Genomic DNA, 23,750 nt, shown 5'->3' on the forward strand with positions numbered 1-23,750 from the left:
TTGGGGATCTTCTTTTGTGAGCTCTTTTTGAAGAGCGTTTCCTTTTTTTATAGGGTACAGGGGGTCCACGGCGCATGGATGTCCTCCTCTTCCTTTTAATACTGAGGCGGGGCTTGTACAGCAGGCCTGACCCTTCTTGAGGTTGTCTGTTCATACGTTCAACTACAGCAGACTTCACAGACCCCACCACATCCTGGGCTATATTCTGGGCAGCTGACTTTACATGCGGTTTTGCAATTTCATAACCTTTTCTCAAAAAAGGCATGGCCCTTCGGAACAAACTCCGGAAAAAACCTCCTAGACCAGCCCCATACATAACAGGAGCTCCTTGAAAGTATGGGGGCCCTCCATACCCCGCCTGGTGTTTGTAATACTCTCTATACATAGAAGGGTTGCCGTAGGCTTTCATGGGCCCCATGCTGAGCTCTTAATAGTCACCACCGCTGCGGGGTCTGAAATGAAGCTTAACAATAACTTTCCCGTATTTAAAGGACACCGGCTGGGACTGATCATCAAAGATCATAATTGTTATAGTGTCAAAATGATTTTTAGAAATTGTGACATAGTCAGGTTTAATATATTGAATATTAGCTATTGTGTTGTTTTCACCCCTCACCTGAACCCATCTCAGTAGGGGAGCGTAACTATCTCCAACCCTCTGGGGTTCTATTATATCTGTATAAACATAGAGTGTGTAAAAACCCCCATCAATATCTGGACATGTCAGATCTAACTCCTGTTTGCTTTTTATATGTTGGACCGTTCCTAAAACTCTGCTCAGCTTTCCACTGGTGGTAAAGACCGTGTCCTGGCTGGGTGCTTTAATAAAAACTTTCCTTCTGACGTTATCTAGCACCAGTTGAACGTCGGAAAGCCCCGTAGTACTGGCCATTGTCTTGTTAATGGCATCCACCACAGCATTAACTGTAGGGTAGTACCCGTGAGGAAAATTTATGATGTAAATCGACTCAGATTTTGACTTCTCTATAGTGAATCTAGCTTCAGACCTCTTAAATGTATTCCAGGTACGCGGGTATTGTATTTCTGTCAGGGCAACTTCCCATTCCCCTTTCAAATCCACTGCCTTAGCCAGTTTGACAGTGTAATTTGATATTTTATTATCAGGGAACATATTCAACGATGCGTTAGAGGGCAATGTAATATAAAAGGAGGCTGTCTCCATTTTGCTTCCACCTTCTTTTTGAGCTATAGGCGTTCACACGTCCTGCAGAGAGCTGGCCGACACCCAACTGTTAAATTTCTCAGGCCATCCTCGCCATTTAACAAAGGCCTGTTTTTTTGCACCCCTCCCTTTCCACTCTAGAATCTTTTCAACCCTGTAAATCCTATTTACATCAGCTGGGATCTTTTGTAACTCTTCACTGTAAAAAACACCTGTCACTGGCTCACTGTCGTAGTCCTTCAACCTGTAAATGTACAGGCCTTCTTTAAGCTCAACACTATCAACTATGAATATCTCATCGCTGAATGTCTGTTGATAACCTTTAGTAAAGAGCCCTTTCAATTTTGAAACCCTGACGTGATCCCCTTTTTTAAAAACAGGCTTCTTTACTTCACCTTTGAAGTAACGGCCGTATACCCTTCTCCACACATTCAGAGAATTGTCGGCTGTTACCTCTACAGGAGCCATTCTGGTAGTTCTGTGATAGCTGGCATTATAAACAGCTAAAAAATCCTGTAAAACAGGTAAATATCGATATGTGTTGTATGCCGTGAAGTATCTCCACAATTTAGATTTTAAGGTTCTGTTAAAGCGCTCTATAACAGCCGCTTTTACCTCCGTGTTAGTTACAAAATGCTGTACCCCATGTTCTTTTAATAATTTCTGGAAGGTTTTGTTTAAAAATTCTTTTCCCGCATCTGTTTGTAGTTTTTGAGGGGTTCGGCCCTTCCTAAAGATTACTTTAAAGGCCTTGGTGACACTAGCTCCACTTTTATCATTTAGAGCTTCTGCAAAGGCGTATTTAGACAATACATCTATAACTGTTAAGATGTAACTGGATCCATTATTATGTTTTGCCAGATCTTGTAGACTTATTATGTCGGCCTGCCATTGATAGTCTAATTGAGCATTAACAATAGTGGGTCTCCTCTTAAAGCGTCTCCGCGCTGGCTTGTGTAGTGAATAGGCTTCTTCACCGGATAGCCACTCCTGCACTTGGGCTCTGCTGATGGGTTCCTTTTCTGCTTTAGCCCTTTTGAACAAGGCTTCACCACTGCCAAAGCTCGAGACATCCTTTGTATCATAATAAAACTTCTTTAACACACCCCCCGACATGTTAACACTTCTGAACCACAAAATGAAAGACGCTTGTTTTGTGTATAGACAGTTTATTATAAGTAAATAAGATAACAAGAAATCATCACTCCAGAGTTTACAAGTTTACATTGACTGCTGTCCCAACATTAAAAAGGAGTACAGGCTTGTGGCGCTTGTCTCAGCTGTCGTCGTAGAATCACACATCTTGATATTTTTAAAGCTATATAGTCCATAGCACTGTATAGGTTAACCCTATCACCCCTCCAATAACTCTGCACTGCAAGGATACTAGCTGCTGTCAATAGTTCATACAATTCTCTCTCGCACAGCAGAAAACCTTTGCTTTTAAAATAATCATCAGTTAGGAGCTCAAAGGCTAAATTTAAGCTGGCCCTCCGGGGCAGTATTAAGCCTCTCATATAGTATATATAGTTGCTCCAAAATACATCCTTCACAGGTGCCCACATACTTGCACCGCATCCGCATAAGCATCTGGGGCTCGCGTGGCTGTGGACCTCTAGCAAGCGCACCATTTTTGAAAAGCCTAAGCTTGCTGGATGTAATTCAGCAATTCTTTCTTTAAGTAAATCATATAACACCTTGGCGATACATAGGTATTCAGGCGATGACTCATAAGAATCCTGGATAGACATCTCCACTTCCATATCCTGAAAATAAGTATTAAACAGTCAAAGAGTAGCTTATACATCAGCTTTTTTTTTTCAACATGTCTTAACATTCGGGCTATAATGCTATGCTCCTTTGTACAACACCGGAATATAGGTTCTCTCTTTATTAAATTTTAAAATAAAACTTTTTGGACCTGTATACACCCCATCTGACTTCTATTTTTATAATATACATCTACAGCATGTTTCTCTATAGATCGCTCCACCCTCTTTCTAATAATTGATCTGCAAAGACTCCTCATGTCAGAAAGTTTTGCGCGAATATGATATGCATTTTGGATTTCTTTGATGGCCTGCGACAAGATCCTAATGACAGCCGGTCTGCCGCTTTTTAGGGCTGCAGTCCTGTACACAGACTTAAACAGTTTATATAACTTACAGGGGTCTATCAAATGGCATATATAGCGGGCTGTTTCAGCCGTGTAAGATGGATACAGGCAGTCATGAGCAGTCTGTTGTGGATCCTTAATTTTATGACCATAACATCTAGAATAAAAGTCTCTCTTGAGACAGGCATGCACAACACTGGCTGCAAAGGCCTTCACATGCTCTCTATCCATACATGTTGCACATATGGTCTCTTTTTCAAGATCTATCAAGTCCAATGCTTTTTTATAGGTCTTACACAGTTCATTGTTTTGGCTGGTGGAACTTTCAATCTGTTTTGAACAGCACAAGCAGTTCATAATGAAGGTCTTAGCAGCCCCTGAAGTCTCCTCCACCTCAGTGCAATTTTCTCCTGCATTCTGCTGTTCAAAAAAGAAAGAAAAGGGGATTAGTTAACAAGAAATAAATAAGGCATCACAACTGTTTAAACTATCTACCTTAAGATAATACCCACCTCCACATCTGAAGTGGCTTCGGCTGCCGCTCTGAAATCTTGGGATATGTCAATGTCCATCGGCTCCTGATCGTCGCTGATTTCAGCATTGTGCTGACCACCGGCGGCACGGGCCCTTGATTCCTCCTCCAGAGATCTCATATCTTCATACATCTGGTACTGGGGTGAGATTATAGTTTCTCCCGAAACTTCCATTTCTGTGACCCTATTTTCAGAGTTTTCCTCTTGACTTGCGGTTTCGCTGGCACTTGATGACCCCTTAATAGGTGATATTAGCTGCGGCCGATCCTCAAGGCTCAGGGAGGCCATCCGCCGGCACAGGTCCTCATGATAACTTGAAACTTGGCCACTCTCCTCTTTAGGGGTCTCTTGCAGCGTTTGCTCATCTATTACCGGAGGGTTCAAGTGCCGAAAATATTTGTCCATCGGGCTCACCCCTTGTTGGCGGGGATCCCTCGGGGCTATGTAGTTGTACCGCTTCATGATGCTCGGGTTCTCGCTTGCCGAATGGTATAGCCCTAGGCGTTAAGGGCCTCCTTATATATACAATGTTAGCTCATAATGGGTGTGTCCTTCTACGTCACCCTAATGGACTTTGCACTTAATTTTCATTTTAATTTTCATTTTATTTTCATAAACGCTGTCATTTTCGTCCAAGACTTTTTTGAAATTAGGCGGCAAAATTACCACACACCTCTTTTAGGACCCTGGGCTTTCCGGGCCCCTGATGCCTATGGCACACCACCACTCAGCAACTCCAAAGGCCACAGGCACGCCTCCTGGGGGCTGGCCTGTTGCCCCAAAAACACCCTGCAACACTCTAGGGCTCCCATTCCGCAGATGAACCACGACGCCACTCCACCAACATCCACCTACAGCCTCTACTAGTCAGTGGACATGCCCAGACATGTCCAGACATGCCCAGACATCGCCCTGCTGCCCCAACAAACACGGAGCCCCAGCTAAGTCTCTGCTCAGCCACCCCATAGCCCTAAACACCCCTGTAGGTCCTACTGGCTGACTTGGCGCTAACCCTAGCCACCTCACACCAGCCCTCTATAACAGCCCTTACACACAGCCATTAATTCACATGTGAAGGACACTCACTGCCTGCACCTGCCCCCGCTTTCACCACGCTCCCTCTGTGGGGCGTCCTCAGGCCCTGGCCTTCCGCCCCTGACCTTCCACCCCAGGAAATCCGGCCGGGGCCTTCCGGGCATGGCCTTCCGGCCCCAGACTTCCTGCCAAGGGGCTTCCGGGGGAGGGATATCCGGGGAGGGACATCCGGGGCGGGATATCCGGCTCCTACGTCACTTCCGCGGGGCGTTCCCACCTGTCAAAAAATGAATGGTGATGAAAGCTATCATTCCCTTACTACTGGCAGCCAATGGCGGTCTCTCAGAACAAGAGTAGTGGAGGATCTGCGTTGCCTATTTAGCACCAATTTTGCTGCTGCCGATTTGACTCTCTGCAACCCCTAAAAGATATACTGTGGAGCCCCCAAATACAGCGAGTTGCAGTAATTCAGTCTGCTTAACACTGTGCTTCTCACTACAAGGGAGCCCGAGTCCTTGGGTAGTATTGGGAGTATTTGACGCAGCGTACGCATCAGAGCGAAGCACACACTGGCTGTCTTGTTTGCCTACGATTGCATTTAGAGATTCTTATCTATCAGAACCCCCAAATTACGCACCGTGCTGACAGGAACCAAAGGTTCCTCCTCAGGGGTGAGCCTAAACTCCAGATGTATGTGTATAGGCAACTTCGCAGAAGAACAGTACAGCACCTCAGTTTTCCCCCCATTAAACTGCAAGGAGTTTCTCCGTAGCCATCCTGCAGTCTGATGCATACACTCCTGAAACGTATCCATGGAAACCACATGTTTTCCTTCCATGTAGAACGCCAGCTGCGTATTGTTCGCATAGTTGACCAGGTCAACTCCTAACGATTTAATGATGGGAAACAAAGGCTGCAAATAGATATTGAAGAGAATAGGGCTGATAGCAGAGCCCTGCAGTACCCCATAAACTACTGGGGATTTGCAGGATGAGAACGGTGCCAAAGATACCACCTGCTGTCTCCCTGCCAGATACTGCAGTGGGAAAGGTCATAGCACTAACACCACAACTGGGACTGGTGAACATATGGGAGGCGACTGACCTTATGGAAATTGAACAGCAATTTAGCAACAGGATGCTCCTTCCGGAGCGATAGTTGCGCTCTACAAATAACCAATACAAATACAAATACACAACACTGGGCTACACGTTGGTCAAGCGTGAGTTGGCTAGAGGATGGGGGGAACGAACCCACCACTCGTCACCATGTGGGCTAAAGAAATGGATAGATGTATGCTGGCAGAGACCGAGGTTTTTAAGACACAGGGTGCCCCAAGAAATGGGATAGGTAGTGGTACAATGGAATACATATCGAGGGGATCCCTGTGTGTCGCCTACTGTTGAAATGGAGATGCATAGACAAGCGGAACGTCAAGGAAATGTTTAATATGTCATGAGAATGAATGTCGGGCAAGTTATTATGTTGACTAACTTGAATATGTCGTCCAATCATGTAAGTATGGCTGTGATTGAAACCAATAAACAAATCTAAATTTAAAAAAAAGACTGGACTTTTGGCTTCGGCACAAAGACTCCGGAAAGTCCCAATATATGTCAAGGCTTAATCTCTATGAAAGAGCCTTAACAGTGCAGACCCATGAGATCTTGCTTGCACATTTTGGTGACATTCGGTCACGAAGGCCCACCCTATAAGACTCTAATGCTGTAGTAGACCATAGTCGATGCCAGAACATAAGCACTCTGAGCTCAATTTTATCAGTAATTTTTGGGTGAAGTCTAAATAAAGTGGAGTTAATGGGGCCCCAAATCACCGCACCATACAAAACAACTCCTAGAGCAGGGGTCTCCAAACGGGTCCTGGAGGGCCGGATCCATGCCAGATTTTTGGATATCCCCATTGAAATACATGTAGTAATTTTAATAATCTGGCATGGATCCGGCACTCCAGGACTGGTTTGGAGACCCCTGTCCTAGAGTTTTAACATTGTAGATCTCTAGCCCGGAAGCCACCCTTCTGGATATGGTTTTCCTATGCATTTTTGCTATGTTTATCATTTGTTGTACAAAGGACAACTGTGCCCTTTACGTTCTTTCTAGCATTTAACAGCAACTAAAATGTAATTGCCAAGTTCTGAGAGCGATCTCGTCCCAGTCTACCAAACGTAGTCCTATTGCACTAGCCTTTATCTCGCACCTACTTCATAAACATTTTGACTAGCATCTGTTTTAAAGAGATCCAGGGGCATAAAAGGTTTAACCATTCAAAAAACAAATACAATCATTATTATATTTCATTTTTTGTTGCTTCTCTAAAATTACCAAATGAGTCAACCTCACTCTAGTAATTGTATTCCACTGTATTAATTAGGTCTTGGCTCTAGACGGCGAGCATGCATTGCCACTAAGAGAGACATGCTGTATCTACTTTGAGCAAAAGAAAAATTGATGGACAGAATGCTGGACAATGCAAACATTCACCCCCAGTCACAAGGATCTGGGTTAAATCCATCATTCTTTTGCTCAGCACACCATCCTATATTCATAGCTGCCAAGGTTTCAGATTGCTTATGTGTGATAATTTCAGTGACATTCAACGACTATGAATAACACTTTCTTGCGACCAAAATCATGAAATAAAGAAGAGGGAAATATATGAATACAAATTAAACCCATTTGAGCAGCAAGAAACCCTAACAAGAGCTTACAACTGTTGTTAAACTCCAGAAATGGAAGGGCACTAAGCTAGTAAAAAGCAGGAATTCATGGCTAATCCTCATCAAAAACACCTTTGCGAATATATGTGTGGTTCATGTTCTTTCTCTCCTTCTCCCCTTTTGTCTTCTTTCTTGTTTTTTCCCTCCTTCCCACTGTCATGTCTCTCACTGGTACTCTATATTTATTCCTCCTTCCTCACCCCCTCCCACCTTCCCCATCTCTGCAATCTGGACCTAAAAGCACTATGAAGCAGTCAGCACAGTCTACTTTCCAGGCTTTCTTCAAGTCATTCTATTATCCAACACTCTTCCCCCATTAGCTACCCCCCACTTGGCTGCCAAGCGAAAAGCTCTCCAAGAGGGGAGAGCTTTGGGCTTTGCCTATACTTGTTATATCTACTCTTCCTCTGCATACTATGAGCACACACTCCTGCCCCACAACTGCTCAGACAGTGCAGCGTAACTCTGCGCCCGCATAAATCCCATTTTTACTGGATAAAATTATATTATGTGCTACGTCACTGCACCCATTCACTCTGGGAGAAACACATAACGTACAGCTACATTAATGAACAAAAAAAGATTAAACCGTTTAGACATTAGATTAAAAACTGCATTATAATCTTTCAGTATAGAACGGTGTGACACATAAAAAACTTTTATGGAACAGGAAATTATCCTGAAGTACTATCCTTCCTAATGACCAAAGTGTCAGCTCCACATATGTAAAGCTGTATTGTCAAGTGCCATATATACTGACTTGGCCCTGGGCCCGGCCTGCACTGATGAAATAAAGAGCCTTGCAGGGTGTTTATAAAAAAGTGCGCTCTGTGATACGATTTCCTATGTCCTGCAAGCTCCTGAGTCCTGTTGTTGGACAATCAGCGATAAGGGGCTTTTATTTCAAGGCAGACTGCCCCAGGACATCTCCCCTCCATTTACTGAACTGACCAAGATTGTGAGCCGTCTCTGGAGGTCACTTCTGCCTTCCCATCTCTCTTTTTGCTCCCTGTGGCGCCATCTTGAGAGCACATTTTAAATGAAGGGCAAATTATCCTGGCACAGGCTTTTGCCTGGAATGGCCACCCTTCTCCGATGCATCTCCCCAATTCTCTCTCAGCAGTGTATTGCTAGCAGGAGAGAAAGGCCTGTGTGAACAGCTAGGGGACAACGATGCACTCTACACAGCGTGTGTGCCATGCCCTAACTGAAGTTAAGTGCAGAAAAACAGCTATCCGAAAGGCAGAGAAGCTGCACAAGCCGTCTGAAACTTGCGATCTGCCATCACATAGAAAACAAAACAAGTGATTCTAAAAATAAAAACCAACATGCAAAAAATGATTACCTCACGTCACAGTGGATAAACTCCCAGATGGAGCAGACAGTTTTTAATTTGTGTGCCCTTCACACCAACCCTAACGTGTCGTATTACTTACTGTGGTGACTGAATTACTGTAGTGCTCACAAGGCTCATCGTGGGCTGCTCCTGGCTGAATGATTCGGAGGCTGCTTAAAGGCAAGACGCCGTACAAGGCAGGCTGGCAGTAAACTGTCCATTTCAGTTGTTCTAGGGATCCAGCATGCTGGCACGAGTACAGAAGGCCCTAACCTAACACACACAGCAAAGCAGCCACATCCCCACTGGGAGATCCAGCAACTACACGTGGTTCTCAGAGAGGCCGGACGAGCAGGGCTGACAGAGGGAGAAAGAAACAGTGTATCTCTGTGTGGCATGTTACCATGACTACGAGCTCTCTTGGCCGGCGCAGGAAACCTAAATTCAATCGCAGGCAGAGGGGACAGTGCTTAGCACAAGCCTGTATTTGCACGCCACATGATCCCCAAAAAGTGTCAGGGAGCTAAGCTACAAATGCGTGACAATGCATTTGATACGGAGATGCAGACACCTGCATTAATATGCGTTAGTCTCACGCCTTTTGCGTGACACTTGGCAGGGCTGCACATTGGACCCAGCAATATGCAAATCAGTCTTGACCCTGTTCCTTGTGGGAACACTCCAGCCTGAACTGCCAAGCCAGGTCCTCCATGGACCAGAAACAAGCATCCGGGGACCAGTTTCAGGGCATCACCCTTCATCAGCCAGGCTAGCTTCAATCCACTGGTGTAGTGAGCACGGGACCCATGCCTGGGCATACCCTTCCCACTTAGGGTGACATATGCAAAAGAAAGAATTGATGGAAGGAATGCTGGACAATGGAAACATTCATCCCCAGTCACAATGATCTGTGCTAAATCCATCATTCTTTTGCTCACCACACCACCCCAGTTTGGACCCAGCCACATGCAAATCAGTCTTGATCCTGTTCCTAGTAGGAACAGTCCAGCCCTAACTGCCAAGTCAGGTCCTCCCTGGACCGGAAACCAGCATCATGGGACCGGTTTCAGGGCATCATCCTTCATCAGCCACGCTAGCTTTAATCCAGTAGTGTAATGAGCATGGAAACAACATCTGGGCATACCCTTTCCACTTAGGTCGACATATGCAAAAAAAGACAATTGATGGACGGAATACTGGTCAATGCAATCATTCACCCCCAGTCACAAGGATCTGGTTTAAATTCATCATTCTTTCGCTCAGCACACCACACCAGTTTGGACCCAGCCATATGCAAATCAGTCTTGACCCTGTTTGTTGTGGGAACAGTCCAGCCCGAACTGCCAAGCCAGGTCCTCCCTGCACCTGAAACAAGCATCCGGGAACTGATTTCAGGGCATCACCCTTAATCAGACAGGCTAGGTTGAATCCAGTGGTGTAGTGAGTACAGGACTAACACTGGGCAATGAACTCCACTACGCTCTCGGAGCGGAGATTTGTTAACTAAGCATTCCATGAAAAACACGTAATCAGGCAAAAAATGTGCTCCTTCATGTAGCAGAGTTAGTTTCTAAACTGCACCTACAAATGCTTTGATAAAGCAACTTTACATGTTTAAAAACATATAACCAATTCACAAAAGTGAACTTTGAAATTGAAATATTAGGCAATGAGAGAGGTGATGATTTTTGGGTCCCTCCTAACCTAGGGGGAGGACTAAGCAGCTGCCTTGAACACAAATAGCATAAGCATATCACGCTGAACAATTCAGTGGTGGTCCCAACCTCTTGGGGCCACTCCAAACACAGTTATTATGGGCAAAAATACAATCCCAACCAAAGGCCCTGCAAAGCAGTATGGGATGAGAATAGCAGTGGGCAGTGAATATTATAGTATCCAATGTCAAAATAATTCTACAAAGAGCTGCAAATCAACTCCTTGTTACTAGGTGTCCCTCACGAGTCAAATGCAACAGCATTGAATCAAGCTGCAGTTCCACTAGTCGTTACTAGATGTCCTTCACGAGTCAAATGCAGAAGCATTGAAAGCCATTCATGAAGCTGCAGTTCAGCTCTTTGTAGATTTTTTTTTTATAGTATTAGCTCTCAGCTCAGGGTTTCAAAGCTTTTGCATTTGACTCGTGAGGGACATCTAGTAACGACTAGTGGAACTGCAGCTTGATTCAATGCTTTTTGCAATTGATTGATTGATAGGCTTTATTTAGGTAAAAAAGAATACCATAAAAGCTTACAGCAATACAATTTACAATAATTATCAAATGCAATCTGTTTACACACAATAAATTAAAACAGGGAAAGAATTGTTCAAAAAGGTTAAAACCTGAATTAAATTGACAAGGAAAGCCTTCTAGTACCAATCAACCAAGCCCATTTTAAAATTTTTGACACAGCACATACAATCACAGAGGATGTGTCAGTCATTAAAATACGCATTGCCACTATACACTGGCGGGTGCCTAAGAGTCTGCATAACGGTTTTAGCCAGCGAGTCCTCGGTGCACGATAGTCCGGTCACTCAAAGAAAATGTGAGCTACAGACTCTACTCGAGTGGGACAGGATGCACAAAAAGGGGAAAGTTGATAAGACCGCTTTCAGCGGGCGACTACCTCGCCTACTGGTAGAATCCCCACTCGAAACTTAAAATACAGGGTGCGGTCAAACGGAATGGAGATAATGTCTAAGTAGGGTTCATAAGCCACCACATCCTTGATCCTCACAACAGCTACAGTAGAGTTGCAATGACATGAGTCTAGATGTAATTTTGCAGAGAGCCAGTTCCAATACAACTTTTTAATCGTAGCTTTAGGTGGGGCGGTTTTCAAAGTCCATGTATCAGGTAACCCTATCTCCACCAATAATCTTTTGACATCCCTCATCCATTTGATCCTAGACCAACCTGCCATGGCCATAACCTCAGATAATGCTTCCGCATAGGAAACTAGTTCGGGCACCCGCCATAACCGTGCCCAAAGGAGCAGGGGTCGAAGTTGTGCTTGGTCCCTGATAGGCCTGCAACCTAAATCCAGTAGCACTGGCACTGTTGGTGTACTCCAGGGGAGAGCCATCAGATCTTTCAAGAATTTTTTCTCTGGTTTAGCTAGTGGATCCAGGTTGCAGGTACCCCATACAGCTCCGCCAAATATAGAGCGGCACTGACCCCTCTGGGTTTGTATATTTCCACAACTGGGGCTAGGGGTTTGCTAGTTGAGGAGCGTTGTTCCTTAAGTAAAGTGCCTCCTACCCTTTTGTGGCCCAGTAACATTTTGTGGATGTGTGAATTCCAGGAGAGGGAATCATTGAGGCGAGTACCCAGGTAGTCAAACTCAGAAACTCTCTCCAATGGCTCGGGATTCAGAGACTGAAGTCTACCACTTTTCTTCAGGGGATTCATAACCAGGAACTTGGTTTTGTCGGTGTTAATTACCAGCCCTCTCAACAGACAAAACTCCTGGAAACTATTCAAAAGGCTCTGGAGACCCATAGGGGACTTTGAAATAATAAGAGTGTCATCTGCAAAAAGCAGTGTGGGGATCCGTTTACCCGCCAAGGAGGGAGCGTCCGAGGGATTTCTCAGCAGATGTTCAACCACGCCGTTTACATAAAGAGAAAACAGGGTGGGCGCTAGGACACATCCCTGTCAGACGCCCCTGCCCACGGGGATCCTTTCTGTTTTTTCACCCTTCGTACCCCAACGCACCTGAGCAAAATTGCCATTGTGTAATTTTACCAAAAGGGAAAGGATGTACATGGGCAGCCCTAAGTCTAGCAAAACCTTCCATAACCAGGTCGAAGGCAGTCTTTAGGTCTATAAAGGCCAAATATAGACTGCCCCCTCCCAGCACCACCACCTTCCAGTGGAAAAGAGTCAATCTGAAGACTTGCTCGATGGTCCCAGTGCCAGAGCGGAACCCAGCTTGGAGGTCCGACAAGATGTTATTGTCGTCCATCCACTGGAGCACCCTTCTCAAGATCACCTTCCCTGCCACTTTTTGGGAGGAGTCAATAAGACTTATTGACCTGTAGTTGGCAGGGTTGTCCCGACACCCTTCTTGAATATCGGGACAACTTCTGCCCCCTTTCAGGATTCGGGAACGGGCGCACCTTCACTAATGGCATTTAACAATGATGATACTAGCTTCCCCCACTCCTTGGGACTTGCCCGTAGTAGATCACCCGGTATCCCGTCAGGCCCTGCTGCTTTCAGCGGCACCAGTGTCTTAATTACATCCTCCACCTCTCTACCAGTAAAGGGAACATACTCTAATCCCGTTAGGCAAACACCCAATGAGGAGCAGTCTTGGTAGGTGGCTCGATTGCAGCATAGAGGGACGAGAAGTGATTGAACCAGCTCTGGGCAGGGATGTTACACGTTATCAATGTGCTAACTGGCCTATCCCTAGATCTTATAAGGTTCCAGAAGCCTCTAGCATCCCTTTCCAAACTCGCTTTCCTCAGATCCGCCCAGAATCTGTCCTCCCATTCTCTCTTTGCAGAAAGCACAGTCTGCGAATAGTTTTTCCTTGCCAATCTTATATCGGCCAAGGACTTACTCTTCACAGCGCCAATCAAGGAGTTTTTCTTCTCCCTAGATTTTTTCGGGTACCAACCATGTGGGTTCGGCTTGTTCTTACGCTTATCAACACGAGAGGCCTTACTTGGAAGATAGAAAAGTTCACTCAGGGCCTTGGAGGGACACCTAGTAACGCATCGCTCTTGTACATTGCCAGCGAGGACCGTGCAAACGGGGCATGGGTATGTCCAACCTCTATCTTTACTATCGCTCTGCACATCTACCCTTGTTCGCCAGGGTGTGGTCAGACCCTGCATACAGAGTGGAGCTCACACAGCTGGACTTCGCCCAGATTCAGAGCATGCTCTATGGAGCTCCGAACCCCCTCTCATTGCCTACAGTGACACAGGTGGTATTTCTTACATGGAGATCGGCCATGCGACACGAGCGAAGGGGAATACGCTTACGCAGCAAACTCCACTGTGGCTTGGCACCTGGTTAAGGGAAACAGCGTCCCTTAGTGGCTTTTGCCCCTGGGACTGTATTGGTATCACAAGGTTGGGGGATGTCGAGCAAGGGACTCATATACAGTCCTTTCACGATCTGCAGAAGACATACAACCTCACAAACTCCCAGTTTTACAAATATCTCCAGCTCAGACACACACTTGCCGCGCACTCTCTTCCACCGGATCCCCTGTCACAGTTCAGTCCGCTGGAAGCCAAATGGTTGATGGGACACATGGGTAGTGCGGGATCTCACACATCTACTGCACACTCATTATTAATTCACCCGGGAAACTGGACCACCTCAGGAACCGGTGGGAGGAACAGGCGGGACCTGTAGAGGACGGAGACTGGATGGACGCATTAATGGACCCACGAGAACGTACAACATTGGCCAGGCTGCACCTCATTCAAACTATCTCTACTCGGTTTATCTCTCCCTGCACTGCCTGCATAGGGCTGGCCCACGACCCACCCCCACCTCCCTACAATGTGACATAGAACTGGCAGATTTTTACAACATGGTTTGGGACTGTGATGTCATACTTATCTACTGAACAGAGGCACTCGGCGAGCTGTCCGGGGTTCTCGGGTGGGGGATTCCCATGTCACCCACACTGATTTTACTTGAGGCATTTGAGGGGACAGGGGGAACAAGAGCTGGAAGGTCCTTCTTGGGAACGGTCCTCTTGGTGGCTAAGAAAGATATTGCCTCACAATGGTTGGCTTGTAGGCCTCTTACCCTGGCCAAATGGAGGGCTGTTGTGGATTGGTGCGTACAGCTGGAGCGGACAGTCTACGAAGCCTGCGGGTGTCCCCGGAAATACACCAAGGTATGGGGGAAATGGCTTGGGCAGACTGTCTAACCTGATGCACCATCTCATTAGTACGATCCACACCATTCATGGAATGTTCACTGTGTGCCAAATAAATTGCCCTACGCTGACTTTTTATATTTTACATCACTCTATTGTATGTGTCTCTTTCAACTATTTTAACACTGCTGTTGGAGTTCTAAACTGAAAAAAACAATAAAAACTTGTTCATCAAAAAAACATTGATAAAGACAATAGCTCTCACGTGGCAGAGAACTACTGGCTATGCCAATGCTTGCTTTTAGATATGGTGCCCTGACTGTAGACATATTGGAATGAATATTCACCCAAAATGAGGGCATTTTAACACAATTACATACACCTAAACGAGCAGAATAAACTGAGAGATCATCACGATCCTTGTGCCAATAATTTACAGTCAATGACATCAAAGATTTTCAAAATAATTCAGTGAACAATATCCTCAGAATCTCAGCAGTTAGTCATGTAACAAACATATACATCAGCTCAGACTACTTACCTACTCATATCTTGACCTAGTACAGGAGTGCTTTAAGTTCTATTACAGTCAATTATACATTTAAAGTTAAGCTCCCATAGCACTATAGAATTATTATTCCCCAAAAGAAACCACAGAAATCTCTTTTACAGCTCAATACTGTCCTACACTGTACACCAGTGGAGTGGCTCCATAGACTGCATTTGCCTGAATTTTATCACTGTATGTTCTTACAGGGGCTTTTTTGGACCATTATTCGATACTATGAAATTCTGGAAATGATTGTTGCACAAACACTTAGACAAAAATCCTACACTTAAATAACCTTAGCTTTATAACTGCTCACCCTTACATGGTACTCATACCTTTCTGAGAAACTCATTGTACTTCTCTCCTTCATTACACATCCATCAGAAACACTGTTGTTCTAGATGAAACACGATCTAACACCAAGTAAATAAAGTAGCAATAAATATGAACCTTAAGCAAGAATTGGCAAACCCAGTAGGTCTCACCTGAACAGGAGCTATTGGTTTCACCAAAATGTATCAGCAATATTCTACACTTGCGGGGCTGCTTTTTAGCATGGCTAAAAGTCAGTAGGGTAAAGTAGAGTGGTGTGAAGTGTCATAAAGTGGAGTATAGTGAATGTAATAGAGCGGTGCAAACTGGGGTACAGTAGAGTACCTTTGCTCTTTAATGTTTACGTTTCAGATTTATCCTCTTTGATTAGATCTTTTGGGTTTTCCCCTACTTCTTATACAGACGACACCCAAATAGTAGTGTCGGCCGCTAACAACACTGAAGTAACCATCTCTAAATTTCACAACTGCATGAGAGCAGTTAGTGACTGGATGGGAAAGCATTGTCTCAAATTAAATGCAGAAAAAACTGAGGTGATATCCTTTGGTAATAATCCTTTATTCTGGAGCCTCGCATGCTGGCCAGCAGAGATGGGAACCCTCGCTACCCCTTCTCAAAAAGAACAAAACATAGATATAATGATAGAACAACAAGCTGAGCTTTAATAAACACATTAGCTCAGTTGTCTCAGCTAGTTTTAACACTCTGAGAATCATTAGAAAGGTTCTTTCTTTTATCCCATTGACCACCAAAAACAAAACAATTGTTTCTTTATTAATCCTAGCAAAACTGGATTACTGCAATAGTCTTTTCACCAAGCTTCAAAAACAACATAAGAAGAAACTTCAGAGTGTACAGAATGCGGCAGCCAGGCTCTTCTTCGACCTGCCTAAATTCCATGCAGTTTCATCCTCCGTTAAGGAACTGCATTGGCTGACTGTAAATAACTGCATTGAATTCAAGGCATTATGCCTTACCCATAAAGCCTTACATGCCTTCCTCCCATGGTACGTACCAAATAGAGATCTTTGATCTAAAAACACCCTGACAGTGTCCTGTCCCAGGTTTAAGAGACTTAAAAGGGGAGGCAGTTGTTTTACCACTGCAGCTCCGGCCCTATGGAATAGTCTACCTATGAGCTTTAAAGCAGCACCCACACTGCTGAGTTTCAGGAAGCTAACAAAAACCTGGCTTTTTAACCTCTAGGTACCCAGTACCCTCACCTTCTTGCCAATAAACCAGCGCCAAGACACCCATGGGTATTCGAGCGCTTTATAAACTTTTTGGCATAACATAACCTAACAGAGTTGAGTGGCATGGAGAGAATTGAAGAGGAGTGTCATGGAGTAGTGTACAGTATTGTGGGTGGAATATGGTGTCAGAGTGGAAGTGTGTAGAGTTGAGTGGTGTAGAGAGAAGCACATAGTCAGAGTAGAATAGAGTGTCGTAGAGTGGAGTGGCATAGAGTATAGTGGAGTGATGCACAGTGGAGTGACATGGAAGGTGTTGCGTAGAGTGGAGAAGAGTGTAGTAGAGTAGAGTGGTTCATAGCAGTGGTACCGATAACATGGTTGGCCCAAGGTCGCTTTTGAAGTACAGATGCCCAATTTCCAATTTGGTCATTCATTACCGAATCGCAAATTGGGTTTGCGAATCGGTATTAGAAAGTGGCGTGTTTAGGGCATCCCTGCTTAAAAGCAACTCACAGTGGTACGTGTGAATGTTTGCGACGGAAATGCAGTTGCAAAACAATCGCATTTTTCTGCCAACTCAGGGATGGGGTTTACCCATTTACATGATCGGAACAAGGCCCCAAGGGACCCTTTCCCCTTTGTGAATGTTGGGGAAAATATCTTTTGAGAACAGGCAGTGGTTCATTTTATATTTTGAAGCATATCCTGTTTTCCTTTAAGGAAATGTCCTGCATTTAAAATAAATTACTTTATTTAAAAGCAATCACAGACATGGTGGTCTGTTGCCCCCAGCAGACCACTCTTCCTGTGATTTTTGCCATTCACAATGGGTCGCAACCCGAAACTTACCTCATTAATATTATTGAGGTTGGTCTATTCGCGACCCACTGTGTTAAACTCAAATTTGTACATCGCTATCTGCAATTATCCAATAGCGAATCGCTTGATTTCGCTATTAGGTAATTGCAAATCCTAGAATACGTATATATTGCGCCAGATGATTCAACTCCTGTGTCTCCTAGGATTTGATTGAATGATGATAGCAATGAGCATCATTTCTTCCACATCAAGGCTCCAGAGGTAAATGTCATGCACACACTCCAAGGATTAACCCAGAGTGCTATAGCCCACGTTTTTCTACTTTCACGCCTCTAGCTGTTCAACATTTACTTCTGGCTGCTGTCACAGAATCATCAAGCGTGCATAAAATGACCTAACACCACAACCAGCTTTGAATATTCTCTAGTGAGAGATGTTAAATCAGTTTGAATCTGTTGCTTTATCACTAATCTCACAAATTAGCTGGAAATTTCCGTGTTTAGTCAAAGCATTGTCAATAGTGTTGCTTTTCCAGGTAGCATGAGCAGGTGTCCTTGAATGTTCTTCATTAGAACTCCGGCACAGAATAAAAACCATTGTGCTAGTGTCCCACAAGTTTCCGGATATTTCATATTTTTTCCTAGATGTAGGAAAACGATCAATGCAGGGAATAGACACTTTTATAATTCCTCCCTATTAGTGCTGTCTTTTACCATCTGCTTTCTAACAGCTGGTATTTGAACGTCCCACATAATTGCAATTTTATCATTTTTTATAATTTCTTCATCCAACAATAAATGCACTTTTTTGCTTGGGTGTATGTCCACAGATGGGTCAGTATTATTGCTAATGTACTTAAATTCTTACCAAATTTACTGCATCTCTCTGTTTATTTCTATGTGTGTTCAGTGATGGTGTGTGTTTGCTAATGTCTTTGCAGGGTTAAAAATGGACAAAAGCTCTTCACACATTCACTGCAATGATATGGCTTTTCCCCTGTGTGTGTTCGTTGATGTGTTTGTAGGTTTGATAATCGACTAAAGCTCTTCACACATTCACTGCAATGATATACGTTTTCTCCTGTGTGTTTTCTGATGTTGTTGTAGGTGTGATAATCGATTAAAGCTCTTCACACATTCACTGCAATGATATGGCCTCTCTCCTGTGTGTGTTTCCTGATGTCTTTGTAGGTTTGATAATCGACTAAAGCTCTTCACACATTCACTGCAGTGATGTGGCTTTTCCCCTGTATGTGTTTTTTGATGGTCTTTTAGGTGTACTAATTGACTAAACCTTTTCACACATTCACTGCAATGATATGGCTTTTCCCCTGTGTGTGTTCGTTGATGTCTTTGTAGGTCTGATGATTGATTAAAGCTCTTCACACATTCACTGCAATGATATGGCTTTTCCCCTGTGTGTGTTCGTTGATGTCTTTGTAGGTCTGATGATTGATTAAAGCTCTTCACACATTCACTGCAATGATATGGCCTTTCCCCTGTGTGTGTTTCCTGATGTCTTTGTAGGTAGGATGATCGACTAAAGCTTTTCACACATTCACTGCAATGATATAGGTTTTCCCCTGTGTGTGTTTGCTGATGTCTATGTAGGTCTGATGATTGACTAAAGCTCTTCACACATTTACTGCAATGATAAGGCTTTTCCCCTGTGTGTGTTCGCTGATGTTTTTGTAGGTCTGATGACTGACTAAAGCTCTTCACACATTCACTGCAACGATATGGTGTTTCCCCGGTGTGCGTTCTCTGATGGTATTTTAGGCTTGATAAATGTATAAAGATCTTTTCACATTCAGTGCACTTAAATGGTTTTTCTCCTGTGTGTGTTCTCCTATGTCGTTTTCGGTCTGATAATCGACTAAACCTATTGACGCATTCACTATAATTATATAGTTTTCCCCTGTGTGTTCGCTGATGTGTTTGTAGGTCTGATGATTTACTAATGCTCTTCACACATTCACTGAAGTGATATAGGTTCTCTCCTGTGTGTGTTCGCTGATGCTGTTTTAGGCTGGATAATTGACTAAACTTCTCCACACATTCACTGCAGTGATATGGCTTTTCCCCTGTGTGTGTTCTCTGATGTCTTCGTAGGTCTGGTAATCGACGAAAGCTCTTCACACATTCACTGCAGTGATGTGGCTTTTCCCCAGTGTGTGTTTTTTGATGGTCTTTTAGGTGTGATAAATGAGTAAACCTCTTCACACATTCACTGCAATGATATGGCCTTTCCCCTGTGTGTATTCGCTGATGTCTTTGTAGGTCTAATGATCGACTAAAGCTCTTCACACATTCACTGCAATGATATAGGTCTTCCCCTGTGTGTGTTTGCTGATGTCTTAGTAGGTCTGATGATCGACTAAAGCTCTTCACACATTCACTACAATAAAATCGTTGTTTCCCAGTATGTGTTCTCTGATGCTGTTTTATGTCTGATAACTGACTACAGCTATTCACAGTTTCACTGCATTTGAATGGCTTTTCTACTGTGTGTTTTTGCTGATGCTTTTTAAGAAGTGCAGATTGACTAAAGCTCTTTTCACATTTAGTGCATTTGAACAGTTTTTCTCCTCTGTGTATTTGCTGATGGCGTTTTAATATTGATGACAAAATAAAGGTATCGCTACATGTGTCTGATACTTCTTTCTTGATTAGTGTCTCTGAGTCGGGTATGCATTTGTCTATATCCCATGAATGTGTTTCTTGATGAGCCAAAATCACTGCTAAAGCACTTGTATTATTCTCACATTGTGTGGCATTTTGCATGTTTGTTTTCTGATTTAACAATAAAGTGAAAAGGTTACTAATTACTTGCCACACTCATAATGTGTTTAAGGCTTCTTTGTGGATGATTATGTCTTTAAACAGGGTAAGGATCCATCCTCCTTCTGGCCGGTGCAAATTGGGACAGAACTCTGTATTTTGGATAGCAGAATGCCTCTTTCCTTTACCCTTCAGTTGTTTGGCTTCACTCCATTGTGCTTTTCTCTGGTTGCTGTGGAATGGCCTGAAAGCGTTTATAATACACATCTAGCACTGAATGGTGGTCTGAAATCACTTTTGAAAAGTAAAGCAGTGCTGTAATCACATCATACCAATCACGCGATTAAAGCTGGTATTGGACATGTTTACCCGGGAAGAGGATATTCAAGGTTGTTGCCATTTTTTAAAGCCCATTTCTTAGTTTAGTGGCATGGAGGTGCAGAGCTCAGACTCGTGGAATCATTGATTTGCCCTTGATGCTTCTTACAGGATCTGTCAGTTTATGTTCAGGTTGGTCTGTCTCTGAATGCGCTTATGTTATCCTGAATACTGGAGCTCAATATTCCGGACTGTGTTTTTGCAGATTTACACGATTATCTTCATTATTCTTAAACATTTTGTACATTCAAGGATTATTTTCTGTTGGATGCAAAGAGATTTAAAATTACTTACATGGAAACATTATGGAATGTGCATACATTTTTTTTAAAAAAGAACAATATTTTTTATTTAATTTTAATACACAACAAAAGCAGAATCAAACTGATTAGATGGGGGAAATCAATGGGTAGAAAGAATCAAGGCTAATTCACAATGTCACTTAATGTAAACATAACAGCTGTCATTGATAATGTCATAACATTATACACTTACATCTTACATGTTGATAATGTCATAGCCTTAAATGCCTAATGTATCACATTCAAGTATTACAAATAACATATGAGAATGGTAATATTGTCAGTGTCATTGATACAGACCATCAGCCTACATCAGCATGGCTGATGGGTACAGATTGAAGTAGCTAATGAAAATGTATAGACATAGGGCCTTCAGTTTATGGGGGTTTGTTGCTGGTGAAGTAGTTATCAAAGGATTCCCATATAGCTCTGTGTTGTGGTTTCCACGGGGAGTGTCGCAAAGCAATGCTATCAGCTCCCAAGATATGTGATACCCTACTAAGCCTGGCTTGAAAGGAAGCCTTGTGTGTAGTCTTCCAGTTAGGTGGTGATCGTCTTAACTGCGGCTGTCAGTAGAAGATCAAGTAGAAGGCGGTCGGCAGGTATTCTGATGTTCGGGTCGAGGAAGTCTTTAATGAGATATGAATTTTCTTTCTTAGGAGCTTTATTAAATAGGTTTGAGATAAAGGAGAAAACCTTATCCGAAAAGGGGCCTACTGATTGGCAACTGAAAATGAGGTGAGCAAGATCTCTGTTTTCTTCATTGCAGTTCCAACCGACAGTGTTCTCTAAAAAGTTTAGCGTGTGCAGGGGAGTAGGTGTCCCAAAAACTTTGTGAATTAGACAGAGTTTCATTTGAGAGAGTACTGATGAGATCTTATGTGAGGTGACGGATTTCCATATGTTGTATAGTCGGTCTCAGATGTGGGTGTAGAAGACTGAGTATCCCAGAATTTATTTTCAACTCCTTGGGTTGCATTAAGTAATATAATTTGGACACATGATGGCCTAGTATGTTAAATTTATGAAGGAGTGTTGGCAGGTACTGTTCTCTATAATGATGTTTAGATTTGTTAATACCCGTCTTTAGTTTCAGAAAATTATAGGATTCTTGATCTATCTGGGACTGGGTTTGTTAATTCGAGAAGGTTAGAGAAGAGTTTCTGGATCCTAGTTGTTGAGGAATGAAGATGCCTCTAGTGATCCATGATTCCAAGTGTAGAGTCCGGCCAACATATGTGATGTTCAAGTTGTGCCAGAGAGAGGCTAAGGAGTAGAATTTCATCTGGGAAGGTAGTTTTTTATCCAAGGTTAATAGGGCATTACTAGTATTTTTTAGAATGTATTTTGAAGTGGTGATATGTTTGCAATTGGTTGTTAAGTAGAGTAACAGGGTCTAGTTTATGCAAAAGGTTTCTTTCAACCTCTAGCTTCGTGGGGGTGTAGTTATCAAGTACTTGGAACCAGGAGGTACCTTGTTTAGCAGCTGTATGGCAATTTCTAAAATTGGCTAAGTTCACACAACCTAGAATTGTGGGCAGGCAAAGTTTTTTCAGGGATATTCTAGCTTTTTTATTTTGCCAAATAAATGTTATTAATTTCTTCAATTTATGATGGAAATCATCTGAGAGTAGTAGAGGGAGCATGTTGATTAAATAATTATTTATTGGCGTGATCATCATTTTTGATGTTTCTATCTGGCCCCACCCGGTGATGAATTTAGGTGACCCACTATCAAGTAATTCTTTTCTTTTCTGAAGAGTGAGTTTTTCATTATGTTTTATAGTGTTTCACAACTTTCCTGTGGAAGTTGATTTGTGTTATATTTGTGTTGCCTTGTACGTCAAGAAGGAGAGGTTCAAGCGCCATTAGGAATAAAGAAGGAAAAACTGGACTGCCTAGTCTGGTACCTTTTTCTAATATAAGTGTGTGCGACAGGGAACTGTAAGCGCAGATACGGGCACTTGGGTTGCTATACAAAGCCATAATCATGGTTATAAATCCCTCTCCTAAGTTGAAGGCTTTAAGGGATTTCCTCGACAAAGATTCAGGGTAATCTATCAAACGTTTTTTCAACATCAAGTGCAATGGCTCTAGAGGGCGATGTGGATGATTTTCCCTTGTCTAGAACATGACATAGGAGGGAGGTGTTATCATTGGACATATACATTTGCAAAAAATCCGACTTTGATATTACTTATTAACTGTAGTAGATAAAGGTTTAGGCGCTTGGCTACTATTTTTTGCATATATTTTGCAATCTAGGTTTATCAGGTAAATGGGTCTGTAATTTTCGGAAAGTGTTAGGGCCTTTTAACTTCTTTGGGTATCACTATAAAATTGGCTTCCGCCGTGGTATCGGTGAAAGTTCCAGAGACTGCAAAGTGGTTCAATGGATGTAACATAATTGTTTGAAGTGACTGGGTGAATTTTTTGTAAAATGTGGCTGTAATTCCATCCAGGCCAGGAGCCTTTTTTTCTTTGAGTTTACCAATGAATTTAGCAATTTCAGTCAGAGAGATAGGTTTTGATAGGGTCATTTTATTGTATTCAGATAAACAAGGTATATGTCGCTTGTTTAGGTATTTCCTACATTGCTCCTG

General features: G+C 43.3%; 1 protein-coding gene across 1 annotated transcript in view; it reads right to left on the reverse strand.

Moving 5' to 3' along the window:
* Positions 1 to 16,217: 16,217 nt before the first annotated feature.
* Positions 16,218 to 23,750, reverse strand: part of LOC147736449 (uncharacterized) — a 79,085-nt gene continuing 71,552 nt past the window's right edge. Inside the window, exon 2 of the mRNA XM_086953181.1 lies at positions 16,218 to 21,106. Coding sequence (XP_086809307.1) covers positions 18,743 to 20,470 — 1,728 coding nt within the window. The 5' untranslated portion in view covers positions 20,471 to 21,106 and the 3' untranslated portion in view covers positions 16,218 to 18,742. The remainder of the gene's footprint in view (positions 21,107 to 23,750) is intronic.

This window comes from Lissotriton vulgaris, chromosome 1_2 (assembly GCF_964263255.1).
Source record: "Lissotriton vulgaris chromosome 1_2, aLisVul1.2, whole genome shotgun sequence".
NCBI lineage: Eukaryota > Metazoa > Chordata > Amphibia > Caudata > Salamandridae > Lissotriton > Lissotriton vulgaris.